Source organism: Osmia lignaria, chromosome 4 (genome assembly GCF_051020975.1).
Source record: "Osmia lignaria lignaria isolate PbOS001 chromosome 4, iyOsmLign1, whole genome shotgun sequence".
Taxonomy (NCBI): domain Eukaryota; kingdom Metazoa; phylum Arthropoda; class Insecta; order Hymenoptera; family Megachilidae; genus Osmia; species Osmia lignaria.
The window spans coordinates 4356151-4379452 of NC_135035.1; the positions used below are offsets into that span (position 1 = coordinate 4356151).

At 36.4% G+C, this 23302-nt stretch overlaps 1 protein-coding gene across 4 annotated transcripts in view; it reads left to right on the forward strand.

Annotated features, from left to right (window-relative positions):
• The window catches only part of LOC117610886 (putative cytochrome P450 6a14), a 34042-nt gene extending 11097 nt beyond the window's left edge, over positions 1 to 22945 (forward strand). The window contains exons 3-7 of one of the 4 annotated variants that reach the window (XM_034338726.2): positions 13048 to 13573; positions 14189 to 14410; positions 16032 to 16132; positions 16207 to 16283; positions 21558 to 21698. In XM_034338726.2, coding sequence (XP_034194617.1) covers positions 13048 to 13573; positions 14189 to 14410; positions 16032 to 16132; positions 16207 to 16263 — 906 coding nt within the window. In that variant the 3' untranslated portion in view covers positions 16264 to 16283; positions 21558 to 21698. Of the gene's footprint in view, positions 1 to 13047; positions 13574 to 14188; positions 14411 to 16031; positions 16284 to 16377; positions 17312 to 21557 lie in introns of those variants that run through there. The other 3 variants (XM_034338727.2, XM_034338723.2, XM_034338725.2) reach the window with 3 other exon arrangements.
• Positions 22946 to 23302: the final 357 nt, after the last annotated feature.

Below are 23302 nucleotides of genomic sequence, written 5' to 3' on the forward strand. Positions count from 1 at the left end.
AAGTGTTCTATTGTCTCCTCTCCTTCTACACACATTCTACAGACGTTGTCCTCTTTATTTTTCCAGTATCTATTGCCTCTTTCTTCATTCCTACATCTAAACCTTGCAATCATTGACTGATCCCTGCCTTTATATTTTGCTTTCAGATAATAAGCTCGGTTTTTCTCCCTTATTCCTTTGTATTTTCCATTATACCTTCCTACTACTATTATGTCGTAAAAAGATTTGCACTGTTCTGCTCTGTCTAACTGTTGCAGATTTTCTGCTAGCATTAGGTCTCCCGTACATCTAGATTTAACGTCCTGTATCTCTATACCTTTCTCTTCATAGTACAGTAATGCTTCGAAATAAGCAAGTCGCTATCCCCTCTTCTTTGTTTGAAGTCGCCCGTAAAGTGAGAGGTACGAGAAACGAGTGAGAGGTCCATGAAAGCGTGAAGCCGATGTTTAGGGTAATAAATTTCACGCTCGACTGAGCAGTGACATCGGTTAGTAGAAGAAGGATGGAATATATATAATGCTTTCTCAGTCTGGTATATTTTCTTCGAAATAAAGCATAGTGCGAGAATGAGAGGGCATGTTATATTCTATCCTTGTCCAAAAAATAACATCGCTGCTCGGCCGATCACTTTATGATTTGCCGCTACCTCGGATCTCTCACTCGTTTCTCGCGTTCTCTATCGTCCCGTTTCGAGAACAAAGTCAAGCCGAATAGCTACCTGCTTCGAAATAAGCAACTGTTCGGTCCCGAGCCACTTGCTTATTTCGAAGCATTACTGTATTGACTTCTCTGATCTTCCTATTTCGATCTTTTTCTCTCGCAGTTTATATCTACCTTTTTCCAGTATTCCAGTATTATCTTGTTTATTCCTTTCGTCCTTATTTTTTCTTCGTATCTCACCGCTCTCCTACCTGCTTCTATTCTTATTTTGTCCTCTTTTGTTTCGTCCATTACTATGTATGTTGGTGTGTTGAAGTCCAAACCTAATACCCATTTTATGTACTTTATATGTTAATTTTTCGAGTCTCTCCGATTCGCTCCACCCTCATATCTCTGCTGCATACATCACGACGCTTTTCACCAAACTTTCATAGATCTTCATTCTTCTTTCAAAGTTGTTTTTGAATCTCCTTTCTCCTATTCCCCATGTTTGCTTCATCACCATCATCGCCTTTTTCGCTGTTTCTCTCTAGTACATCTCCGTTCCTCCGTTTTTCCGGAAGTGATACCTTAGGTATTTGAAATCTTTTACTTCTTCTAATTCTTCTTCTACCCACTATCATTTTTCCTTTTTTTTCTCGCTTCTTCCTTTCTTGAAAATTATTATCTTCGACTTTCCAGCGTTTAGAATTAACTCTTTTCTTTCAAAATATCTTTTCAGTCTGTTTATCATTTCCTTTAATTCCTGCTGGTGTTTTGCTAATAGTACGATATGTGACCAAATCTTCTCTTTTCCGATCACCATTCCTCCTGTTTGTCCTTCTCTCAACTTCTCTTCCAAGTCCGCCGTATATAGCGAGAATAAAGTAGGGCTTACTGGGCATCCTTGCCTTAATTTTTTCGTTGTCCAAAACTTTTCGGATACTTTCTCATTAACTCTTATTCTATTCTCTGTTTCTTTGTAAAGGGTATAGCAGGATAAGATGGTCAAAAGTGCCCTTGAGCCGAATTTGCTTCGCAATGCACCATCCGATAGCATATCCCAAAAAACCATGGTACACCAAGTTTCAACCCTGTACCTCAACCGGGAGGGTAGTTACAGGGTAAGAAAGAAAAAGTAGTTTTTGCCATATTTTCCCTATTTAATGGCATTCAAAAAATCTGAAAAAATTCTAGAATATTCTAGCCATGTTTCTTTATGATTGTGAATTTTTTCAGATTTTTCGGTTGCAAATCCTAGGCGTGAAAAATCAAAAACGCAAAAAAAAGTCGAAAAATAGAGATTTCGGGTAGAAGCTTTCGAGACACTAGATTTTTACTTTTACAGTAGTTAGATATTAGCATGACTGGTGTCCTCAATTTTTTTCAGATTTTTCATTCTTGTGCGTCAAACCGAAAAAAATCAAAAACCGATATTTTCGACATATTTCGTGCGATAACATGAGAAATACTTCCAATTTTTACATTTCCTTTACACACTTAGTGCATTATGTGATTTCGAACATTTTTGCACTGGATGAAGTAAATTCTGAATGGAGAGAGTAAAGTTATTATAAATAATTGAAAATTACGCACCTTATCCTCTAAAATATTAGAATGTTTTTCAACGTTGCCGATGGGTAAGTTGGTAAGGTGGCCGACTATGGAACCGCTGGAAACTTTTTTGTCACGAGTTCGCGCCCCAAGAATGTACAATTCTATTTTTTGTCATAAAACAATTTTTTTTTAAAATTATTAATTATATAAGAATACACAATAATCATTTAATAACGTATGAAAATAATTTTGAAATATTTTATTATTAAGTATACATAAAAATAAGTGGTGCACTACCGATTTTCTGATTACGTATTGTTCTAATTACGGATAGCTCCCAATATTTTGTTAATTGAAAAGCTGTGTGGTTGTTGGTTTATGATGGATATTGAAAGCAATATATGTATATTTTACCTTAATTGTACATATAGTCAAAGAGTCGGTTGTGTACCACTTATTTTTATGTATACTTAATAATAAAATATTTCAAAATTATTTTCATACGTTATTAAATGATTATTGTGTATTCTTATGTAATTAATAATTTTAAAAAAAAATTGTTTTATGACAAAAAATAGAATTGTACATTCATGGGGTGCGAACTCGTGACAAAAAAGTTTCCAGCGGTTCCATAGTCGGACACCTTACCAACTTACCCATCGGCAATGTTGAAAAACTTTCTAATATTTTAGAGGATAAGGTGCGTAATTTTCAATTATTTATAATAACTTTACTCTCTCCATTCAGAATTTACTTCATCCAGTGCAAAAATGTTCGAAATCACATAATGCACTAAGTGTGTAAAGGAAATGTAAAAATTGAAAGTATTTCTCATGTTATCGCACGAAATATGTCGAAAATATCGGTTTTTGATTTTTTTCGGTTTGACGCATCAGAATGAAAAATCTGAAAAAAATTGAGGACACCAGTCATGCTAATATCTAACTACTGTAAAAGTAAAAATCTAGTGTCTCGAAAGCTTCTACCCGAAATCTCTATTTTTCGACTTTTTTTTGCGTTTTTGATTTTTCACGCCTAGGATTTGTAACCGAAAAATCTGAAAAAATTCACAATCATAAAGAAACATGGCTAGAATATTCTAGAATTTTTTCAGATTTTTTGAATGTCATTAAATAGGGAAAATATGGCAAAAACTACTTTTTCTTTCTTACCCTGTAACTACCCTCCCGGTTGAGGTACAGGGTTGAAACTTGGTGTACCATGGTTTTTTGGGATATGCTATCGAATGGTGCATTGCGAAGCAAATTCGGCTCAAGGGCACTTTTGACCATCTTATCCTGCTATACCCTTTCGTTGATTCTCGTTCTTAAAGCATTACTTATTCCTTTTTCCTCCATAATTTTGCTCAGTTTTTTTCTGTTTACTTTATCGAAAACCGCTGTTAGGTCTGCGAAGAAAACATGTAGCTTTCCTCCTTTCTCTTTGATTTCTCTGTTTACCACATTGTTCAGTATAAAAATGTTGTCCATTGTGCTTCTTCCTTTTCTGAAGCCTGCTTGCGTCTCTGGTATGAATTTCTTCTCCTCTAGTTCTGCATTTAATCTGTTCTCCAGAATCATCGCATATATCTTGTATGCTGTATTTAGCAGCGTTATCCCTCTGTATTTCTTTACGTCATCCCTGTTTCCCTTCTTAAATATAGGGCTAATTATGCCTCTTTTCCATCTCCTTGGCATTCCGTCTCGTCTCCATACTTTGTTTATCAGTGTTGTGATTCTGGTGAGTACCTTTCTTCCTCCATGTATCCAAACCCCGTTTTCTAGGCAGTCTTCGCCTGCTGCTTTTCTTTTTTTCAATTTTTTAATTTGCCTCTTCACTTCTTGTTCCGTTATAATTTCATTTGAATTCTGCTATTCCTCCGTTTCCTTTAACCTGTTCTTCTTCTTGGTCTTTGTGTTCTTTTCCTACTAATAATTCCATGAAGTGTCTCCTTCAGCCCTGTATGTTTACTTTGTTTGTTATTCCTATTCTTCGTTTCCTTTCCCGGATGATATATTTCGATATTTCATTAGTGTTTTTAATCTGTTCTATTTCTTTTTCTTCTTTCTTCTGTTGTTGATCCTTCTTCTTCTCGCAAAGTTTCTCGACTTTCTCGAGTACCAACCCGTTGATCTTGTGTACCAGCTCCTCCAACATTTCATTTGGATCCTTCGTTTCGAATTCAATTCATTCCACTTCCTTCTGGTACTCTTTCCTTCCTCCGTCAAAAGCCGTTTCTCCTTCCATATCTCTTCTTCTTGCTTCTCTACGCTGGTTTTTCCATATATTTCCAATTTCAGTGATAAATGACATGACTTTATCCTATCTTCTATCCTGAAACTTTTGATGCCTTCTTTAATTGCTGGGTCTATCAGTACATAATCGATTACTGAGCTTCCTTTGCCCCCAATGAAAGTATATTCACCTTCTTCGTCTCCTTCAAAATTACCGTTCATGATCTCCCATCCGTTGTCTTCTACCATTTCTATTAGCCTGTTTCCTTCTATGTTTTTTATTTTGTCTCTCGATTTTCTCGTTTCTTTGTCCTTCCTATCCTCATTGTTAAATGATCCTTCTAAATCTATTCTTGCATTGAAATACCCGCCGATTATAAGTCTTTCTTCTTTTATATCTCCGATTGCATCTTCTATATTCTCTCTCTTCTTTTTCATATCTCTGCTGTATACCGTGATTATTCTCTATATATTACCTTGTATCTCAATCTTCCTTTCTTGTATGTCCAAATTTTTTTCCTGCATATCTCTTTCTGTTATCTTTTTCTTCACTCCTATTATAATGCCTCCGCTCGCTCTACCCTTGTTCTCTTGTTTTTTTGCCAATTGACATTTCCAGTTCAAACTGTCCGGCAATCTGTTCTGTAACCCATTCCATTGTTTCTCGTCTACCCAGGTTTCAGTTAGTCCTACGAAACATTATGTCTCCACGTATTCCCAAAATAGCTCGTCTTTATTGCCTCAGGCCCTAAGGGCCTGAGGCTTTACTCTCCCAGTTGACTCCGTTTTGCGTTGTTACCTTTTTTGTGCAGAGATTTGCGCGGACCTGGACGTTACCATGCAGTTATCATTGGTACCATTGGAAAGAACACGTTTTGAAGTTATGCAAAAATTCTTGATTTTTCAATTCCTATGGCTAGATTTTGAAATAATCTCAAAACCGTTTTAGATGTGTTTTTCGCTATGTTAACAGCTAAAACAAAACTTTTGTGCGAAAATGGTTGAGAAAAAGAAGAAAAAAATGTTGACTATTCCAAATATCTTATTTGGTCACTAGGGCACCAAAAAATCAGAGTATTGTTTTTCCTCAAATTTTGTCTTTTTTTTGCTTTAATTGCACTCGTATGATCGACCTGAGCTGCGATTGATAATGCCGAACGTACGGGCTTGCTTTTGTACGGGCCTTCGGCATTCACCTAAAGTTTAGCCTGCTTACTCTAGGTTTCCTAGTTGTGTAGACCTGCGACAATCCAAAAAACAGTGTCTTATTCATTACCTGCTGCTTGGTTTGTACTTTCCGTTTTCTTTTCTTGTTCTTTTTATTATTGTAATTTCTCTCTCCTCCCCTGTTCATCTTTCCAGACGCGGAAGGAGTGCTACTTATTGTTAGGATCTTATCTTCTGTCGGCTCCAAAATTTTGCCTCTTCAAGTCCTACTCCTTCTTTCCATTTGAAAATCCTGTCATTTATCTTTACCTTTCTGTATCCTATTTTCACGAGTGCTCCCTGTTCTCTCTCCGCTTTCGTAATTCCTAAGATTACCTTCCGCGTTTCTCTTTCGTTTTTCGTTAAATCGTTATCAATGTAAATCTTCTTACCTTTCAGTTTGCCCTTCTTCATCATTATCTTCTTTTTCTGTTGCCAATTTCTTAGCTTTGCTATCAAAATGCTTCCTCTCTTTCCCTTCCTCGTCCAGAAAGCATCCTCTATTTCCACCTCCACTTGCAGATTTTCTGATATTACCTTTACTGCTGTATCTTTCGGTGTTTCACCTCTTGGTAGTTCTTCTCCTTTCAGTGTGATATTGTCTCGTTTCTCTCTTTTTTCTCTTGCCTCCTCTTTTCGCTCTGTCCGGTTTATTCTTTCAATTAATTCGTCCGAATTATCTCTTTTTATTTCTAGATTTTTAATTCTCTTCTGTATTTCTTCCTTTTCTCGCTCCCACGCTTCTTGCTTTCTTTTCCATTCTTCTTTTAATTCTCTTATTTCCTTATTTATGGCTTCATTTTCTATCTTAATATCTTGTGTGTCCTTCTTCACTGTCAATACAAGCTCGGTCAATCTGTCTAACTTGTCCATTTTCATATCTTTGGGTTCGCTTTCTGTTCCTTCTCCTTTCGTAGCTTTATGCGGTGGTGATCTTCCTACTCTTCCTGTTTCTTGGAAATTTTCAGTCAATTCTTTCTCCACTTTTCTTCTTTCTTTTTCTGCTTCTTCTTTTTCTCTTTTCCTTTTAAAAGAGTCCAGCAGTGATCCTTGGCTGCTTAACCTATACTTCCCAAGCTGTTCAACTAAGGTCGGCCTTCCTCTTTTTCCGGAATCTTTTGGGCTCTCCGTCTCTTCTGTTCTACTCATCTATGTTTTCTTCTACGTCTGTACTTCGCTATGTAATTATGCCAAATTGCAAGTTATACACCTCTCTGTGTTCGCTTTTGTGCCTATGCTTCACCAGTGACTATAGACACCGACGAGATACTGTTAAAGACTGCCATCCTTATGGGAGTTCGCGGCCGCGAAAAAATTCGACGTTTTCTTACGCCCACTATAATATATTGCGACCACAGTAAGAAACAAAACCAGAATCAGTGAGTTTACCAACGACGAGGTTCGGTGCTGAACTGTATCATGAGACATGAGATGATATTTTATCTGGTCGATGCTATTATTATTTCTTTGGTGATTCGAGTTAAGTTCGTTTTACAAACCTTTCGGAGATACTTTTTAAGACGTAAAATATTTTAAAGGAGGTAACTTAATAATCCTCTTTAGTTCATTGGAAATTATTTTTTTAATAAATGACGAACTCTAGTTCTAAGTTTAGGGTATGTGTGTTTAAGGTAAAAGAATATTCATTTAGAAAAAATAATGAATAGAAAAAAAAATTAGAAAAAAAAATTATTTTCTTCTAATTTCATTTAGAAATCATTTAGAAACAAAAATGAATAAAAAATATTACATAGGTTCTGTAGGATATAATCAATAATAATAATAATGTAATAATCATAATAATCATAATAATATAATAAGTAACAGGTGTCGAAAAGAAGAAAAATGTATTTCAATAAAATCTTTTATTTAATAGTAAGTAAAAGCTGGAAAAGTGCAACAAAAGATTGGCTGTATAAGTGCGGCATCGCTATCCTCTCCACTTGGGGGACCCTCCTAGGCGAACCGAGACGCTTGACCAGGAAGCCGTGTAATATGATCCGAACCGTAATATCTGTGTGACTAATAGTAATTCAACGATAAAACCTTTTATTTTTAACTTTATTCCATGTTTGATTGTGAGTCGAGTAACACACGGTGCGATTGATAGCAAAAGTTGTAAAAGTAACTAAGTCGCGGTATTTTCAGTGTTAGATTTGTATTCCACGAAAAAATAAATATCTAAAATTACCACAATAGTATATACAAATTTGTCCATTGCTTGACACAGTCTGCGACCTTTCAGAACATTCGGGGTCTGTTTTCTGTTATAAAGTCTTGCCATAAAACTTTGGAAAAGAAAGGACAGTCAATGATGGGCCATGATGGGGTATGTGCGGACAATGACGCACTCAGGATTTATTCTTGGAAGGAACTAAGTTGAACGAATAAAAATATTTTTAATACAAAAAACAGTGTTATTAATATGTTACATAAACAGTAACACTACTTGAATTAGGAACAGATTTTGGAAAATTTTCTGTTGTTCTCCTTCCTTTTTCTTTGAGGGATGCTAGAGCCCCTTAGCCCCCTTGAGTGCGTCAGTGTCAGCGCGGGTTTGCAAGGACGCAAGCTTTTAAACGTTTGGGACGTTCGACTCTGTTCACCATATGGCAGAATAAGGGAATACTAGTATGTCATTCTCTGTTAAAAATGCCTACTTCCGCTACCTGTGAAAAAGGTAAAAATGCCCACCTGTTAACAGTCTGCTAAGAGACGAATCTCTGTTAACAGTTAAATGATATTTTTGGTCTAAGAATCATTATTTTATAAATATAACTAATTTTCGAATTATTTTTTATTCAATTCTTCTATTTTTTTCAGAATGTTACGTACCAAATATTTTTATTTTTCATATATTTATGTAGTATCGATTATTACAATAAGATTAATAATAATAAGAAACAATATAATTGTTTTCTAAGCAGCACCGACGAGATAATTATTGTACTGCGGCAAAGCTAAATCATCTCGTTGGTGGTATAACAGTTTTTTTCGGCAGTACAATGGGTAATATCACTATTCTACATTATCCATCATTCCTATTTACCGATCGTACCCCAGGTCCACTGGGCCCACTTGGCGTGCCGAACTTTAACACAGGGGTTGACAGTCTTTAACAGTATCTCGTCGGTGCTATAGATAGTAGAAGACTGGACATGCCTTTGTTACCGAAGGGTGGTCATTTTTGGGGCTGGTGTCCCCCCAGTATGAAGAGGGGATCCGGAAAATTCATCGCCCGCAATTCACCGCCAACAATTCACCGCCGCGTCAATTCACCGTCAGCAATTCACCGCCGCGTCAATTCATCGCATCCTCAGTTCACTGCCGAAATGTGTTTGGTCAAATCATAAAAAGTTATTTTTTATTTAAGCATATTTTTGGAGTTCTATGAATGGCTATAGTTCCGAATGTCCCTGGTCACTGATCTACATGAAATTTAGAAATTTAGGGTGTCCCTTATAAAATTCATTTTCAACAAATTTTGGTTAACTTCTTTAATTAAACAAATTTGATTTATATTTCAGATTTCTAGTTAGGTTAGGTTAGGGTTAGGTTAGGGTTAGGTTTAAGTTAGGGTTAGGTTAGGTAATCTAGTCTTAGTAGTCCTGAAGCAATGTATCAGAGTACTAAGGCAGTGTAACGGTTTTGTAGCAGGTTCTCAAATCCCTCTGTAGACATTAATTTTTTTACATTGATAATATTTTTATTCAATTTCTAGGACTGTTCGTAAATTATGTATAAGGAAAAAGTGATTTAGAACATATTAAAAAATTATTGAAACCATTTGATGATAGTATATCAGATGATCACATTATAACATTTTTTTATATGACATATACGATGTTTCACTTTAATTCATTACTATGTCGTAATATTTCAGTATTGGCAAGTGAACACACGATAGCACATGCTCATTCGTAATGCTTTATTAGGAGCCAGCAGTTGAATTCTCGTTTGCAAGATAACGTTCTTTTTCTAGGAATTAACTCGAGCATAGCTCGACAAAGTAAGATATCTTGCGGCATACCTTTGACATGTATGTATCTCATTTTATCTCGTTGTGCGTATTCTCTTTCTTTATTTACTGAGATATGGCAACGCTAAGCTGAAGGCTGTAAGCAAAGGGGTACAATCCTGGGTTTCGAAGTAATCTTCTGTTACCGTCAACGCGTATTAGACTGTTGTATTGCGAAGTGTTTCACATTTTTATATTAGGATTAAAGCAGATGGCGCCCGTTCTCGAGGCACAAATTCACGAGCCTTTGAGAACAAATCATGTCCAATCTTCTACTATCTATAGTCACTGGCTTCACTGCGTGGCTGCGTCAGATTGTAGATGCGGCCGCACTCGTCTACCTCTAGATGTCGTTACCTTCGTTTTTCTTTATCTTATCAGTTTATCAGCTAATCGATCTACGGTTATCGACGTATTATTCCACGTACTTTATTAATCTGCAAAATCGACTTTTTCCACGTAGCTCATTAGTCAATCTAACCTCATACCTCTTTCGTCAGTTTCATTTTCTTTAAGTAACTTATTTCTATGTACCTTTTTAATGGTATTTTCTCTTTCCAGCGGTTGTTTTTGCACCACTGTCCGTTAAGATTTTCCTTCGGAATTGGATGATTTTCGTTGCACTTCTCTCCGACACGTACTGTCTCTATAACTATCGTCACGTAACCCCTCTATTATTATATTTGTTATATTTTCGAGAAAATTTTTTAAAGTTTTCTTTATTTTTTTTAAATTAAAATCATTTATGTCAAATTGTTACTATATATAATATAATTGTATTTAATCGAAATATTTTCCATCATCTTTAATGATTTAATGACTTCTAATATAACGTAACCATGAATGATTTACAACTTATTATTATTTATACAATAAATTTATTTTGTAATGAATGATTCAGATCATTAATTGATCTACATAAATACAAACCTTATAGCTCAATTTCCAATACTGTAAGATCTATTGGAATCTAGAATAATGGTATTAGAATAACATTATTAGAATACAGAATAACATTATTATGTTGGAGACACTTATAATTAAAGCGATGAAACTGCTTTTTTTTAAATTATAATATTTTATTTAACATTTTAACTAACCATTCTTGTTCTTAATCCCAAAATTTCCAAAAAATGTCTCTTGCACCCCTTTTGTTCTAAATGTTTTATTTATGTAATGATTATTCAGTTTCAAAACATCAGCAGTGACTTGCGCAATATCGAGCATAGTAAGCTTCCCTGGGGAAAATGGTGTTACAGGAGAAGCAGAAATTCTTGATACTTTGATTTTGACGATATTAACATTAAAAGTGATTTAGAAAAAAAAAAATAACATAATTAAATGTTACAAAATTTAGTATGTAACTGAAAAGTACGAAAAACAAAGTAAATATTAGTTCAAATTTTCCCGTGTAAACGTTTATACGCAAATGGCAAAAGGCGGTCGCAAATCTGTACAGTGTGTCCTAGAAAGAATGTTAATCCCGTGAAAGAGTGATCGCTGAGGTGGCTCTGAATAATTTTTTTTTTTTTTTTCCTTTGCCAAGATGTTGTGGACGTTAAGCGCCTGGTTGGTGAATTGTTACCACTCAGGTAAGCTTGATAAAGTAGACGCGTCCTAGATCAAAATTCCTTACGCCGACAAAGAGTCAAGTGTTGGATCTTCCGTACCCGATAACGATGATTTGAAAAATATGAGTTTGACAGTTCTTCCAATCGCCGTGACCTGGGTGGTGGTGGTTGCTGGGGAGTGGATGGTTAAGTTGCATATACCCGATCGGGTGAGGTGGCATATCCGCGCTTGTCTTCGGACGGCCGGATTCACAATAAACTCTGCCAAGATGTTGGTTAAGGCTAAATTTTTGAATTATTAACGAAAAACACTGGCCAATTAGAGCACACGTAGAGCGCGGGCTGCACCGCCAGAGTGTTAGCTACCGATTACGATCAAACTATGGTCATGAATAAGGCGGCGACAGCACGTCGGTACAATCTGCGACTTCGTTTTCGAGATACAGTAAAACCTGGATAAATGCAACCAAGATTGGGACCCAGTGGTTGCATTTATCCAAGCGAGGTGTCGAATCTCGAGTTACACGCGACAACCAGCCAAGCGCGAACGTAGGAAGGGACAGACAGTGGCGGAAAGAGAGAGGTCCGATGATGAAAGGAAAGAGCCGAAACGTATCGGTGTGACTAATACTAATTCAACTATAAAACTTTTTTATTTTTGACTTTTTTTTATTGAAACTTTTACTAACGCATTGGTGAAATTTTTCTGATTAAAATGGTACCAAACACGATATAGTTTCAATTATAATTACTTGCTAAAATTGATGTTAAAGGTTGGCGAAAAGCAACAGAGATCGAAATCAAAACCAGTCGCGGTGTCGGCTCTGGTTTCAAAGGTTTCATTTATCCAGGCAAGGTGGCGATTCTGGGCATTTAATGTTGCATTTATCCAAGCGAGGTGTCGATTCTGGGCATTTAATGTTGCATTTATCCAAGCGAGGTGTCGATTCTGGGTATTTAATGTTGCATTTATCCAAGCGAGGTATCGATCCTGCGTCCGTACACATGTTTTGTATTCAGCCGACATGCCGATTCTGTGTCCGTACACATCTTTTGTATTCAGCCGACATCATTTATATTCAGTCGTGGTGTCAATTCTATGTTGTTTATTCTATTACTATTGTTTATAAATATAATTCAAACTATATCATGTTTGGTGTCATTTTAATCAGAAAAATCTCACAAATGCGTTAGTAAAAGTTTCATTAAGAAAAAGTTAAAAATAAAAAAGTTTTATCGTTCAATTAGTATTAGTCACACCGATATTACGGTCGGATCATATTACACGGTTTTCTCGTCGAGCGGCTCGGTTCGTCTAGGGGGATCCCCCCAAGTGGAGGGGATAGCGATGTTGCACTTATCCAAGCATTCTTTCGTTGCATTTATCCAGGTTTTACTGTATAAGGAATTGAAAATTGGAATATCAAATTCTGAAACGCGTGTTTAGCTTTCGAACAGTTGATAGCTGAACAGTTGGCCTATTCTCTAGTGTCCTCTTTGTCCGGACACTGACCCAGGATCTGCTCAGCTGTTAGCTGTTCGAAAGCGGAACACTCGCTTCGGAAGTTGATATTCCAATTTCGTCTCCGAGGACGGAGAGGATTCCAAGGAAGAGGAAACCTCCGGAAAGGACAAGAAACCTGAGGAAAGAAAGGCCTACGAGGAGGGTCAGAAAGTCGCGAACCCATGAAGTCTACAGAGAGGGAAGGGGAGACCTTGGGACATAAACATTTTCCTTAGGGAAACCTACTTTGCTCGACACTGTACATTGACATAATATTCTACCATGTGAATAATAAATCAAATTATTTAATGAATATAGGCAGAACCGTTATCTCAGCACCTCTTTGGTCTGGAGGTCGAAAGATGGCGTCCGCTAAGAACTCAACTCTCTCCAGTATTTACATCTGGCAAACTCAAAGGAATCTTTTCCCTGATTCTTGATTGCGCTAAACATTTGGAAAAATATATGGATACTTTAATACAGAAAGGAGAACCCATCGAAATCCGAGAAGTAACAGCCCAATACACGACTGACGTGATCGGTAGCTGTGCATTTGGAATTGAAATGAACTCGATGTCGGAAAGTGAAAGTGAATTCCGCAAAAGGGGCAGAGAAATCTTCGCTACTAACCTTACAACATTTCTGAAAGTCAAAATGAAAGAATGGATGCCACAGTTATATGATTTACTTGGTTATGTACTTCCTAAGAATAAAGCAATGGCATTCATTGAGAGAATCACTATAAGTACGATGGAGTATAGGAAGCACAACAATATAGTCAGATCAGATTTTATAAATACACTTTTGGAGCTGCAGAAACATCCTGAAAGAGTCAACGGTATCCGTAAGTTTTAATGTTTCAAATTCTCTTGGATCAGTAATTAAAGTATAGTGATTAAATTATACTGTTCAACACCTATTTTAATTTAGCGATATCGACTGGTGTAAGTAAATAGGGGACGGGATGAGCTTACCCCTACCACTAAAATGTGAATTGGTTTCTCTCCAAAATATGTAGAGTGGCCTCTCACGCTCTAGCATTTTAAAATTATAAAAATCCAAAATTTCGAAATTTCAGAAATTCAAAATTTCCAATGTTGCACCTCAAAAAATTGCTGGTTGAGTTAATGAGGATATCTGATAAGCGTTTCACACAGACTATCCTGAAATTATCGAGACTATTACATTCTGATAAAATTCATTTTTTATAGCACATTTACATAAAATTTATGGTTCCAACTCTCCAAATAGTTTCAAGATTCGAATTCTTATTAAAGATTGCGAAATATAAAAACAACTAAAATTTATTGGACAGTATTAATTAGGGTTTGATGATCAATGTTTTCCTATAGTAATATTTTGATCGAACTACATGTACGACTGATTTGACTTCATGTTACTATAATTCGACGTGATTTTCTTTAAGTATCATACACTGTATTATTCCTTCTTTCTTTAGAATTGACGGATACTTTACTAGCTGCACAAGCGTTTGTGTTCTTCGCAGCTGGCTTCGAAACTTCATCGACAACGATAGCCAATGCCATTTATGAATTGGCTCAAAACCAAGAGATACAGGATAAATTACGAGAAGAAATTAAAGAATTCGACGCGAAAAACAACGGGGAATGGAATTACGAAACTGTCAAACAAATGAAGTACCTGGATAAAGTTTTTCGAGGTAAGTACTATTTTATTTCAATTGAAAAACAACTTGCACACTATTTGACTGTAGAATATTTTACACTTCAACAGAAATAGAAATATAATAAAATAACTTTTAACAAAAAATACAACAGACTTCAAAATGCGCTCAAAAGTTTAAAATAATTTCTATTTCATTTTTATCAATGCTCCACAGCTATTAATAAAACCTAATTAATCGTTAAATAGTATACTAAATACATTTCAACCTTTTCGGATGCGGCGCAAAATTAAAAACTTTTCTTCTACTAGGAAGATCCTAGCACTGGCGTCGGCAACCTATGACAAATGACCCATTTAATAATTTCACGTAAACAATATTCAACGGGAATCAACAGACCTATTGCGGATTATCTGCATGTACATCAGAAGTGTTGCCAATTTCTGATAAAATCGTTACAATTACAAATGTTTTCAGCCGTACTTATAACGTTCCGCATTTTCTCTTACGACTTATTAATTACCAAGTTCGCGATCAAATCGTTATTGGCAGCATCGTATATACTATTTAATGATTAAATAGGTTTTATTAATAGCTGTGGAGCATTGATATAAACGGAACAGAAATTATTTCACACTTTTTAGTGGAACGTGTAGTATTTGTAGGATAGCGTAAAATGATTTTGCCTTTTTATTGCTTAGCTAATAACCATAAACCGAAAAAAATTGACCGAATTTAGATGGTTAATAAACAACACACTCCATAAATTTTTGCAAGTGGGATCATCTCTGATATATCTCCTACTAAATGTGAAAGGTTTCATCGCGATCGATACATTCCTTGTAGAGCGAACGCCGAAAAATATAAATGAAGCAGTACGTTTTTTGCGATAAAAGTCGTTAGAAATGAAAAAATGCAAAATATTCTTTTGCGGGACCAATTGGGAGAAATACTCTACAAGATACAAAAATTTTCGTTTCGATTGGTCCATCCGTCTCGGAGTAATTGGTGAACATACGCCGAACGTATATGAAATAGTACGTTTTTTGCAATAAAAATCATCAGGAATGATAAGATGCTAAATGATTTTTTAACGGGACCAATCGGAAGACACTCTACAAGATGCAAAAGGTTTGGTTCCGATTTGTCCATTCGTCTCGGAGTAATCAACGAACATACATAAAAAAAAAAATATATATATATATATAGATACTGATTGAATTGAGTAACCTCCTCCTTTTTCGAAGTCGATTAAAAATATACTGATCGAATTGAGTAACCCCCTCCTTTTTCGAAGTCGGTTAAAAAGATTTCATTTCGATTGGTTCATCCATCTCGGAGTAGGTAATCGGTGAACATACGCCGAACGTACATGAAATAGTACGTTTTTTGCAATAAAAATCGTCAGGAATGAGAAAATGCAAAATTTCTTTTTTAGAGGGCTAATCAGGGGACATACTTTATAAGATGCAAAAGGCTTCATTCCGATTGGTCCATCCATCTCGGAGTAATTGACGAACATACATTACAAAAAAAAATGAATATGTATACTGATGGAATTGAATAACCTCCTCCTTTTTCGAAATCACTCAAAAAAGAATTATTGCAGGATTATATTCACTATTTTTTAGTAGATTGTTTCTTGATTTGTTTACAGAAACTTTAAGGAAATATCCGCCACTGGTATTTATAAGCAGAAAGGCAACGAAAAATTACACGTTCGAAAACCCGAAGTTGACAGTCCTTAAGGACGCCAAGGTATGGATACCTCTATTTTCAATTCACAGAGATCCGGAAATTTACCCACATCCAGACAAATTTGACCCAGAAAGATTCTCAGAAGACGCAGTGAAAGTCAGGCACCCCATGCACTACATACCCTTTGGTAATGGCCCAAGAAACTGCATCGGTACGTATAAATGAATAATTTAATTATAAGCTCGTGATAGATGACATAGTATCTGCAAAAAATGATATTCATTAATAGTATCATGTTTCAAAAGTTATAGAGTATCGAGCAGAGTAGGCTTCTCTAGGGAAAATGGCGTTATAGAGCAAACAGGAATTCTTAAAATCTTAATTTTGGCGATATTAATACCAAAAGTGATTTAAAAACAAATAGTATGATCTTTTATTGTTAAATGTCATAAAATTTAGTATACAGGGTGTTACCTGTAACGTTACTCACGATTTTTCACCCACTTGTAGCCACCTGACAAAAAAAATTTAGAACAAGAGATTCAGCAATCTCTTCGGGGTCAAATAATGTTTACACTGTCAAAGTCAAATACGACGAAAAGCTAAATATTTCACATTTCCACTTCTGTAAATCAAGTAATATGTTAGTAAAAATATCATGTAATATGTGTTTTGAATTGGTCTCGATGTTCTCTAAATATGGTAAACAAAAAAAATATACGGTCCTATTTATAAAACCCAAGGTGACCTTGACTTCGCCATGAAAACAAACTGTTTTCGAAATTTGTTTTACTGATATCTATTATGCACTTCATACCCTGCAACTCTTGTTGTAAACTTTTTTTTGTCAGATGGCTGCAAGTGGGTGAAAATTCGTGACTAACGTTACAGGTAACACCCTGTATATTAAGATAATGTGAATAATGAAATAAACTTGAACTTCATGCGTAAATGGTGTAGCTGATCTAGAGTCGCCACTGTAGCTAAAGTGGCCACTTGAATTTTTAATAGTACAGTAATGCATCTGACGTTGTCTGTAAGCTGAGAAGCGAAAATGGACAATACGGGTAGAACAGATACTACAGTAAAAACTGGATATATGCAACAAACATTGGAACCCAAACGTTGCATATATCCAGCCGAGGTGTCGATTCTGGGCATTTAATGTTGCATATATCCAGCCGAGGTGTTGATTCTGGGCATTTAATGTTTCATATATCCAGCCGAGGTGTCGATTCTGGGCATTTAATGTTGCATATATCCAGTCGAAGTGTCGATTCTGCGTCCGTACACATCGTTTGTATTCAGCCGCGATACCTATTCTACGTTCGTACACAACATGCGACGTCTTGCATGTTGCATGTCGCGTGTTTGATGCATCTTTGGTATACGGCCTGCCTTATGTTTGGTATCATTTTAATCAGAAAAATCTCACAAATGCGTTAGTAAAAGTTTCATTAAGAAAAAGTTAAAAATAAAAAAGTTTTATCGTTGAATTAGTATTAGTCACACCGATATAACGGTTCGGATCGATTACACGGCTTCCTCGTCGAGCGTCTCGGTTCGCTTAGGGGGATCCCCCCAAGTGGAGGGGATAGCGATGTTGCATATATCCAGCCAATCTTTCGTTGCATATATCCAGCTTTTACTGTATTTCTCGAGCCTCGCGACATAAAAACCGTAACAGCTAACAGATTAACAATAGTTTAACTTTCCTATTTCTAAATTTTTCTGCATGCAAATTGTTTTAACATATTGGTACAATTCATTTGATTAAAATGAGACCAAACATTGCATAGTTTGGGGGTGTTCCCTTGTACATAAAGTAAGTAAATATGATCCAAATTATAATGTGTTTGGTCTTATTTTAACCAAAAAGGTATCAACAATATGTTAAACAAATTTATGGGTAAAAAAAGTAAAATTAAGAAACTTATATGTATTGCTTTATTATAAACTGAACTCTCATCAAAGAAGCCGCGTCGCGTGTTGCGTGACTCACTCCAATGAAGAGAACATGGGTGTCGGATGCGATATACATAGGGGTAGGAAGAAATCAGTGGACAAAGTACCATGCAAAGATGAGAAGTTGACGGGCGGAATGGCACAGGGGCAAAGGGAGTATTTCGCACGCTCCACCCAGTCCCAACATTTTATCCTCGCGTAATCCATACCATTCGACTTTAGTAGCACGCTCTCACATAGGCGTAGCAATTCCGTATTTCCGAGGAAGGCAGTACTATTGTAGATAAAATTCACCGAAACGCAGACGTCGTATCATCTCACTTTGTCTCGAAGCGTCTTTGTCAGGCGATGCAATTAAGGGGGTAGACACGGCACGTGACCTCTCCGATTCGGGACGTCGGTATTACAGCAGTTTTTTCGTTGGGCCTAGTGGAGCCACTTGCGTGGTCTGGTACGAACTTGAAAGGTTTAATTCTCAGCTAGCGTGCGCGCAACACGATCTAGGAAGGCAACAGCGCCTCAAGCATTTTTACAAACACATTCAAACGCTCATCTCGCCAGAGGCATCGCGACGATCCGCCTGAAGAACGAAAGCGAAACATTGGCGCGTGGTTAGAGTGAGATGTAGGGTGATCATGCTATCCTTCTTTCAACCTAAATGATAGAATTGTCCCGCTCCGATAAATTCTGACTGACTGAACGCGTGGATTTTATATAGCGCACCGTAGCACCCCTCGCTGCTGAAAAATATATGCCTACTCTGAAGAACCGAAGGAACGTGCAATCTGAGAAACTTTTTAGAAAAAGTTATTAACTTCTTTAAATAAATGTTTCTTAATTAATAAAAATATACAGGATACGTCATGCAATTTCTGACGGGTTATATCTTGAATTTGATAAGAGATAGGAAAAAGCTGTTTATGTAAAAGTTCAATGGTATGATAATGTCTATTTTTCTGTGATGTCATCTTCTCCGTGAATGCAACGATGCACTCAAAAATGCAAATCCACTTTTTATTTAAATGGAATTGCATCAATTTTTACTTGTGTCAACTCCTTGAAACATTCTGCATAAAAAAGTACTAAGTATGGTACTATTAGAACTAATAAATGGAGGGACCTCGCATATATTCAGCCGAGATGTCAAATCTCGAATTAGATGCGACGACCAGCCAAGCGTGAACGTAGAAAGGGACAGACAGTGAAGGAGAGAGAGAGCGGTCTAATGATCAAAGGAAAGAGCCGAAACGTATCGGTGTAACTAATACTAATTCAATTATAAAACTTTTTTATTTTTGACTTTTTTTTACTGAAACTTTTACTAGCGCATTGGTGAAATTTTTCTGATTAAAATGACACCAAACACGATATAGTTTGAATGGGGTGAGGTTTGTTATGGGGCGCTGTGGAAAATCCAGGCGGGCGGCAGTCATATCTTAGCGAAAGGGGACAATCTCAACATTCAGAATCAGAGAAGGACAGCATGACTGTAGTGCGTCTCACTCAGCGTTCGGGCGATGTTGCCTTTTTCGCTTGCCTTCGTAGCACAGTTCGAGTGACGTAATCAAGCTAACGCTTGATTCTGACTACGATTCCAAATCGGCAGCCTTTCTACTTAGACGCCACCTTATAACTACTAGCTGAACTAAATTTGTCACGTGACTTGCTCTGTAGTATCCAGATAATGGCGGAACTCGTCTTTGGGAATGCTTTTACAGGAATCGGTTATTCGTCCTTATACGAGAAGATCTTGAGCTGAATAAGGGCTCATTCGAAAGAGGAAGGTTCAATGCAGGGCGGTCAACTCACCGTTTGAGTCACAAAACTCTTTTAGTGGCCTAAAAATGCTTCCAATTTGCAACTGCATGTTGTCGATTTTTTCTTCTACTTTTGACACTGATATTATTAAATATGCACATAATCTCGTTAAACCATGAGTTGACCGCCCTGCATTGTACCTTCCTCTTTCGAATGAGCCCTTACCCAGCCCTATGTGTTCTCATATAAGGACAAATAACCGATTCCCGTAAACCCATTAATAGGCCCGTTTTTGCCGGTAATGTCACCTCGCTGCATTACCCGTGTCTACCCCCTTAATATGTGTGACCGCATCGGCCAATAGCGCGTGACGATCTAGAATGCATGTGCGTGAGGAGTGACTTATCGACCATGACCAATCGTACACGCATTCCTTAACCTCGTCAACTTCTCATCTCCCTATAGTACATATCGAAGAAGTACCCATAAACGCAGAAAAGCCTACGCGGTGGAAGTATAGCACTTTTTTCTGGGCAAGCCTACCATGCTCAGTACTTATTGTAAGTACATGTATGTTTTTAAGCCACAAATTGTACAGTAGTGGTGACGAACCGAGCTATGTTCGTCCCTACATTGCGAACGATTGTCGGGCTTCTCGTCCTTCTGAGGTTGTAAATTTCAAAACAGCCTCAATGGCTCACAGTCTTTCGCGACGCGTGTTGTTTCGCCAAACTAATTTTGAAATAATAATTAATATTTCTAAATCACGAACGTTTGACCGATTGTAGCGTGTGGAAATTACGTTGTTGCTCGTCGAAGCGTAAAAATGTAAGTGTCGCTCCGTCGTCGTTTTTCATCGAAGTTGATTTTTCCCGTCTCAGGGAAACACGCATCCGCCCTTCCTTGCACCCTTGACGCGATTTTGTCTAGAAGAGGGTGGGGTGACACTTGAGGTCCGCGAGGACTTCGAAAGTTCGGTGACGCCGGGGTTTTTCCATCCAGGTTGACCCTCGAAGGTCAGGTACCGCTAGTCGACCGCTGTCGAATTACCCTTCAGGAAAACCCAATTTATGACATGATTTTAGCTATTGAGAACGAAGTGAAAATTAAAACTCTAAATCCATTGTACGAAAAAGGTAAACGACTATTGCCGGCAATATTAGAAAGTTTGTTCAAAAATAGCTTTCCGTCGCGAACCGTCATAAATCCGCCATAAATGACTTTCAAAATCCTCGTAAAACGTGTTCCTCGGTGCGGAACAATAGACTCGCGGTTTATTGCCACGTGAGCGACTTGACGGTCACATGAATTGTACAGCATACTAGCGCTATCTTTTTCCACCATCATAGTTTATGAAAATGATACATTTCTATCCTCTCTCCCTCCCTCCTTCAAATGATAGCTTAGAAGCTTGACAGATTTTCCACCCCTACTGTTTCCTCGCCGGCAACATAACGATAGTCTACTACACTATAGTACTTTTTACTGCAATTTGTTGAATTAACATCGTACTATATGTTCATAAAATTAGAAGCAGTCGTTACAATGAAATATCCTAATCGAAATCTGAAAGAAAACAATAAATGACTTTTATTCTAATCCATTATTTTTTGTAAGTAACAACCAGCTATTTTGTGTTAAGAAATGATAGAAAGCTTGTTCTACATATAATTATCATTGAACTTTAAGAGAGTCAATAATTGATTAAAAAGTACTTCGATTGTTTATTTTTGATGTTATTACTTTGTATTTTCTATTTCAGGTACACGATTTGCAATTTACCAATCAAAAATTGGCATAATAACTATTCTTCGTAAGTTTAAATGCGATATTTCAGAGAAAACTGAAATTCCTTATGAATTTGACCCTATTGCATTTATAATGTGCCCGAAAAATGGACTGTATATCAAAATAACGAAGCTAGAAAGTTAGTATTTACAACAGGTTGTAACTTTATACAATCGAGATATTGTTAACATTGTTGAAATATTGTCAATTTGTAAATAAATATTATGTATTTACAAGAATTTACAGAAACAATGGAGATACCTTTTTCAAAATATTATGAAACATTAAATATGACTATGCTCATTATTTAGAAAACTATTTGTAATTTTTTTATCCGACTTCGAAAAGGAGGAGGTTACTCAATTCGATCAGTATATATTTTTTTATTTTGTGTATTTTCGCCGATTACTCCGAGACGGATGGACTAATCGGAACGAAACCTTTTGCATCTTGTAGAGTATGTCTCCCAATTGGTCCCGTTAAAAAACATTTTGCATTTTTTCATTATCAAGGATTATTATGGCAAAAAACCGGAAGTTTCTAATCTCAACATGGATGATTTCAATGACCCTTTAATATGTTGTCGGGGACATGATGCCGAAGAACTTTTTCATTATGTATAATTAACTGAAAGCTTTAGTTTCCGAGATATTCGTGAAAAACTATTGTTACTACTACATTGAATTCTACATATGCCTACGTGTCTCTACCTGTTGTATGAATCAGCATGCAGGCGCCGATTCTCTACTGTTTCTATACATGTATACTCTGCAAGGAATGTACCGATTGCAATAAATGAAACCTTTCACACCTAATAGGAGATATTTCCGCGATATTTCACTTGCAAAAATGTATGCAATTTATTATTGTTATAACTATTGTTATAACAAAAACCCTATTTCTTGGTGTTACTTTGCACGGAATGTACCGATCGCGATGAAACCTTTCGCGTTTAATAAGAGATATACATACAGGGTGTCTCACTTAAACGGATACAGAGCTCTTATTCCGTAACTATTAATGATACAAAAAATTGTTGATATGGAAATTGCATGAGAAAAGGGGGTCTATGTTTTGGCCGAAGTGAAAAATCTTTTGCATTATTAGTTTAAGAGATATGATGGTCAAGTTTTGTTTTTTAAATGGAATCATCTATTTTTTTCAGATCATGTAATAGTACTTCTCAAGACGAATTCATTAAGCTATAATGTATACACTCGATTTTAATCAGTTTTCAAGATATAACGTTTACAAATTTCCCGATTTTCAGTAGATACGACTCGGTTTGAGTGGTAAGTCGTAAAAGCGGCCCTATTGTTGCGGTTTCTTATTCTTTGGGTCTGCCGTTTCTAGCGTAGACCCCCGCTGTGGCACTTGCCGTAACAATAGGGCTGCTTTTTCGACTTGCCACTCAAACCGAGAGGTATCTACTGAAAATCGGGAAATTTGTAAACGTTATATCCTGAAAACTAATTAAAATCGAGTGTATACATTATAGCTTAATGAATTCGTCTTGAGAAGCACTATTACATGATCTGAAAAAAAATATATGGTTCCATTTATAAAATAAAACTTGACCATCATATCTTTTAAACTAATAATGTAAATAAATTTTCGTTCACACCAAGACATAGGCTTCATTGAACCGTGCAATTTCCATATATACAATTTTTCATATCATCAATAGTTACGAAATAAAACGCCTGTCACACTTTAGCG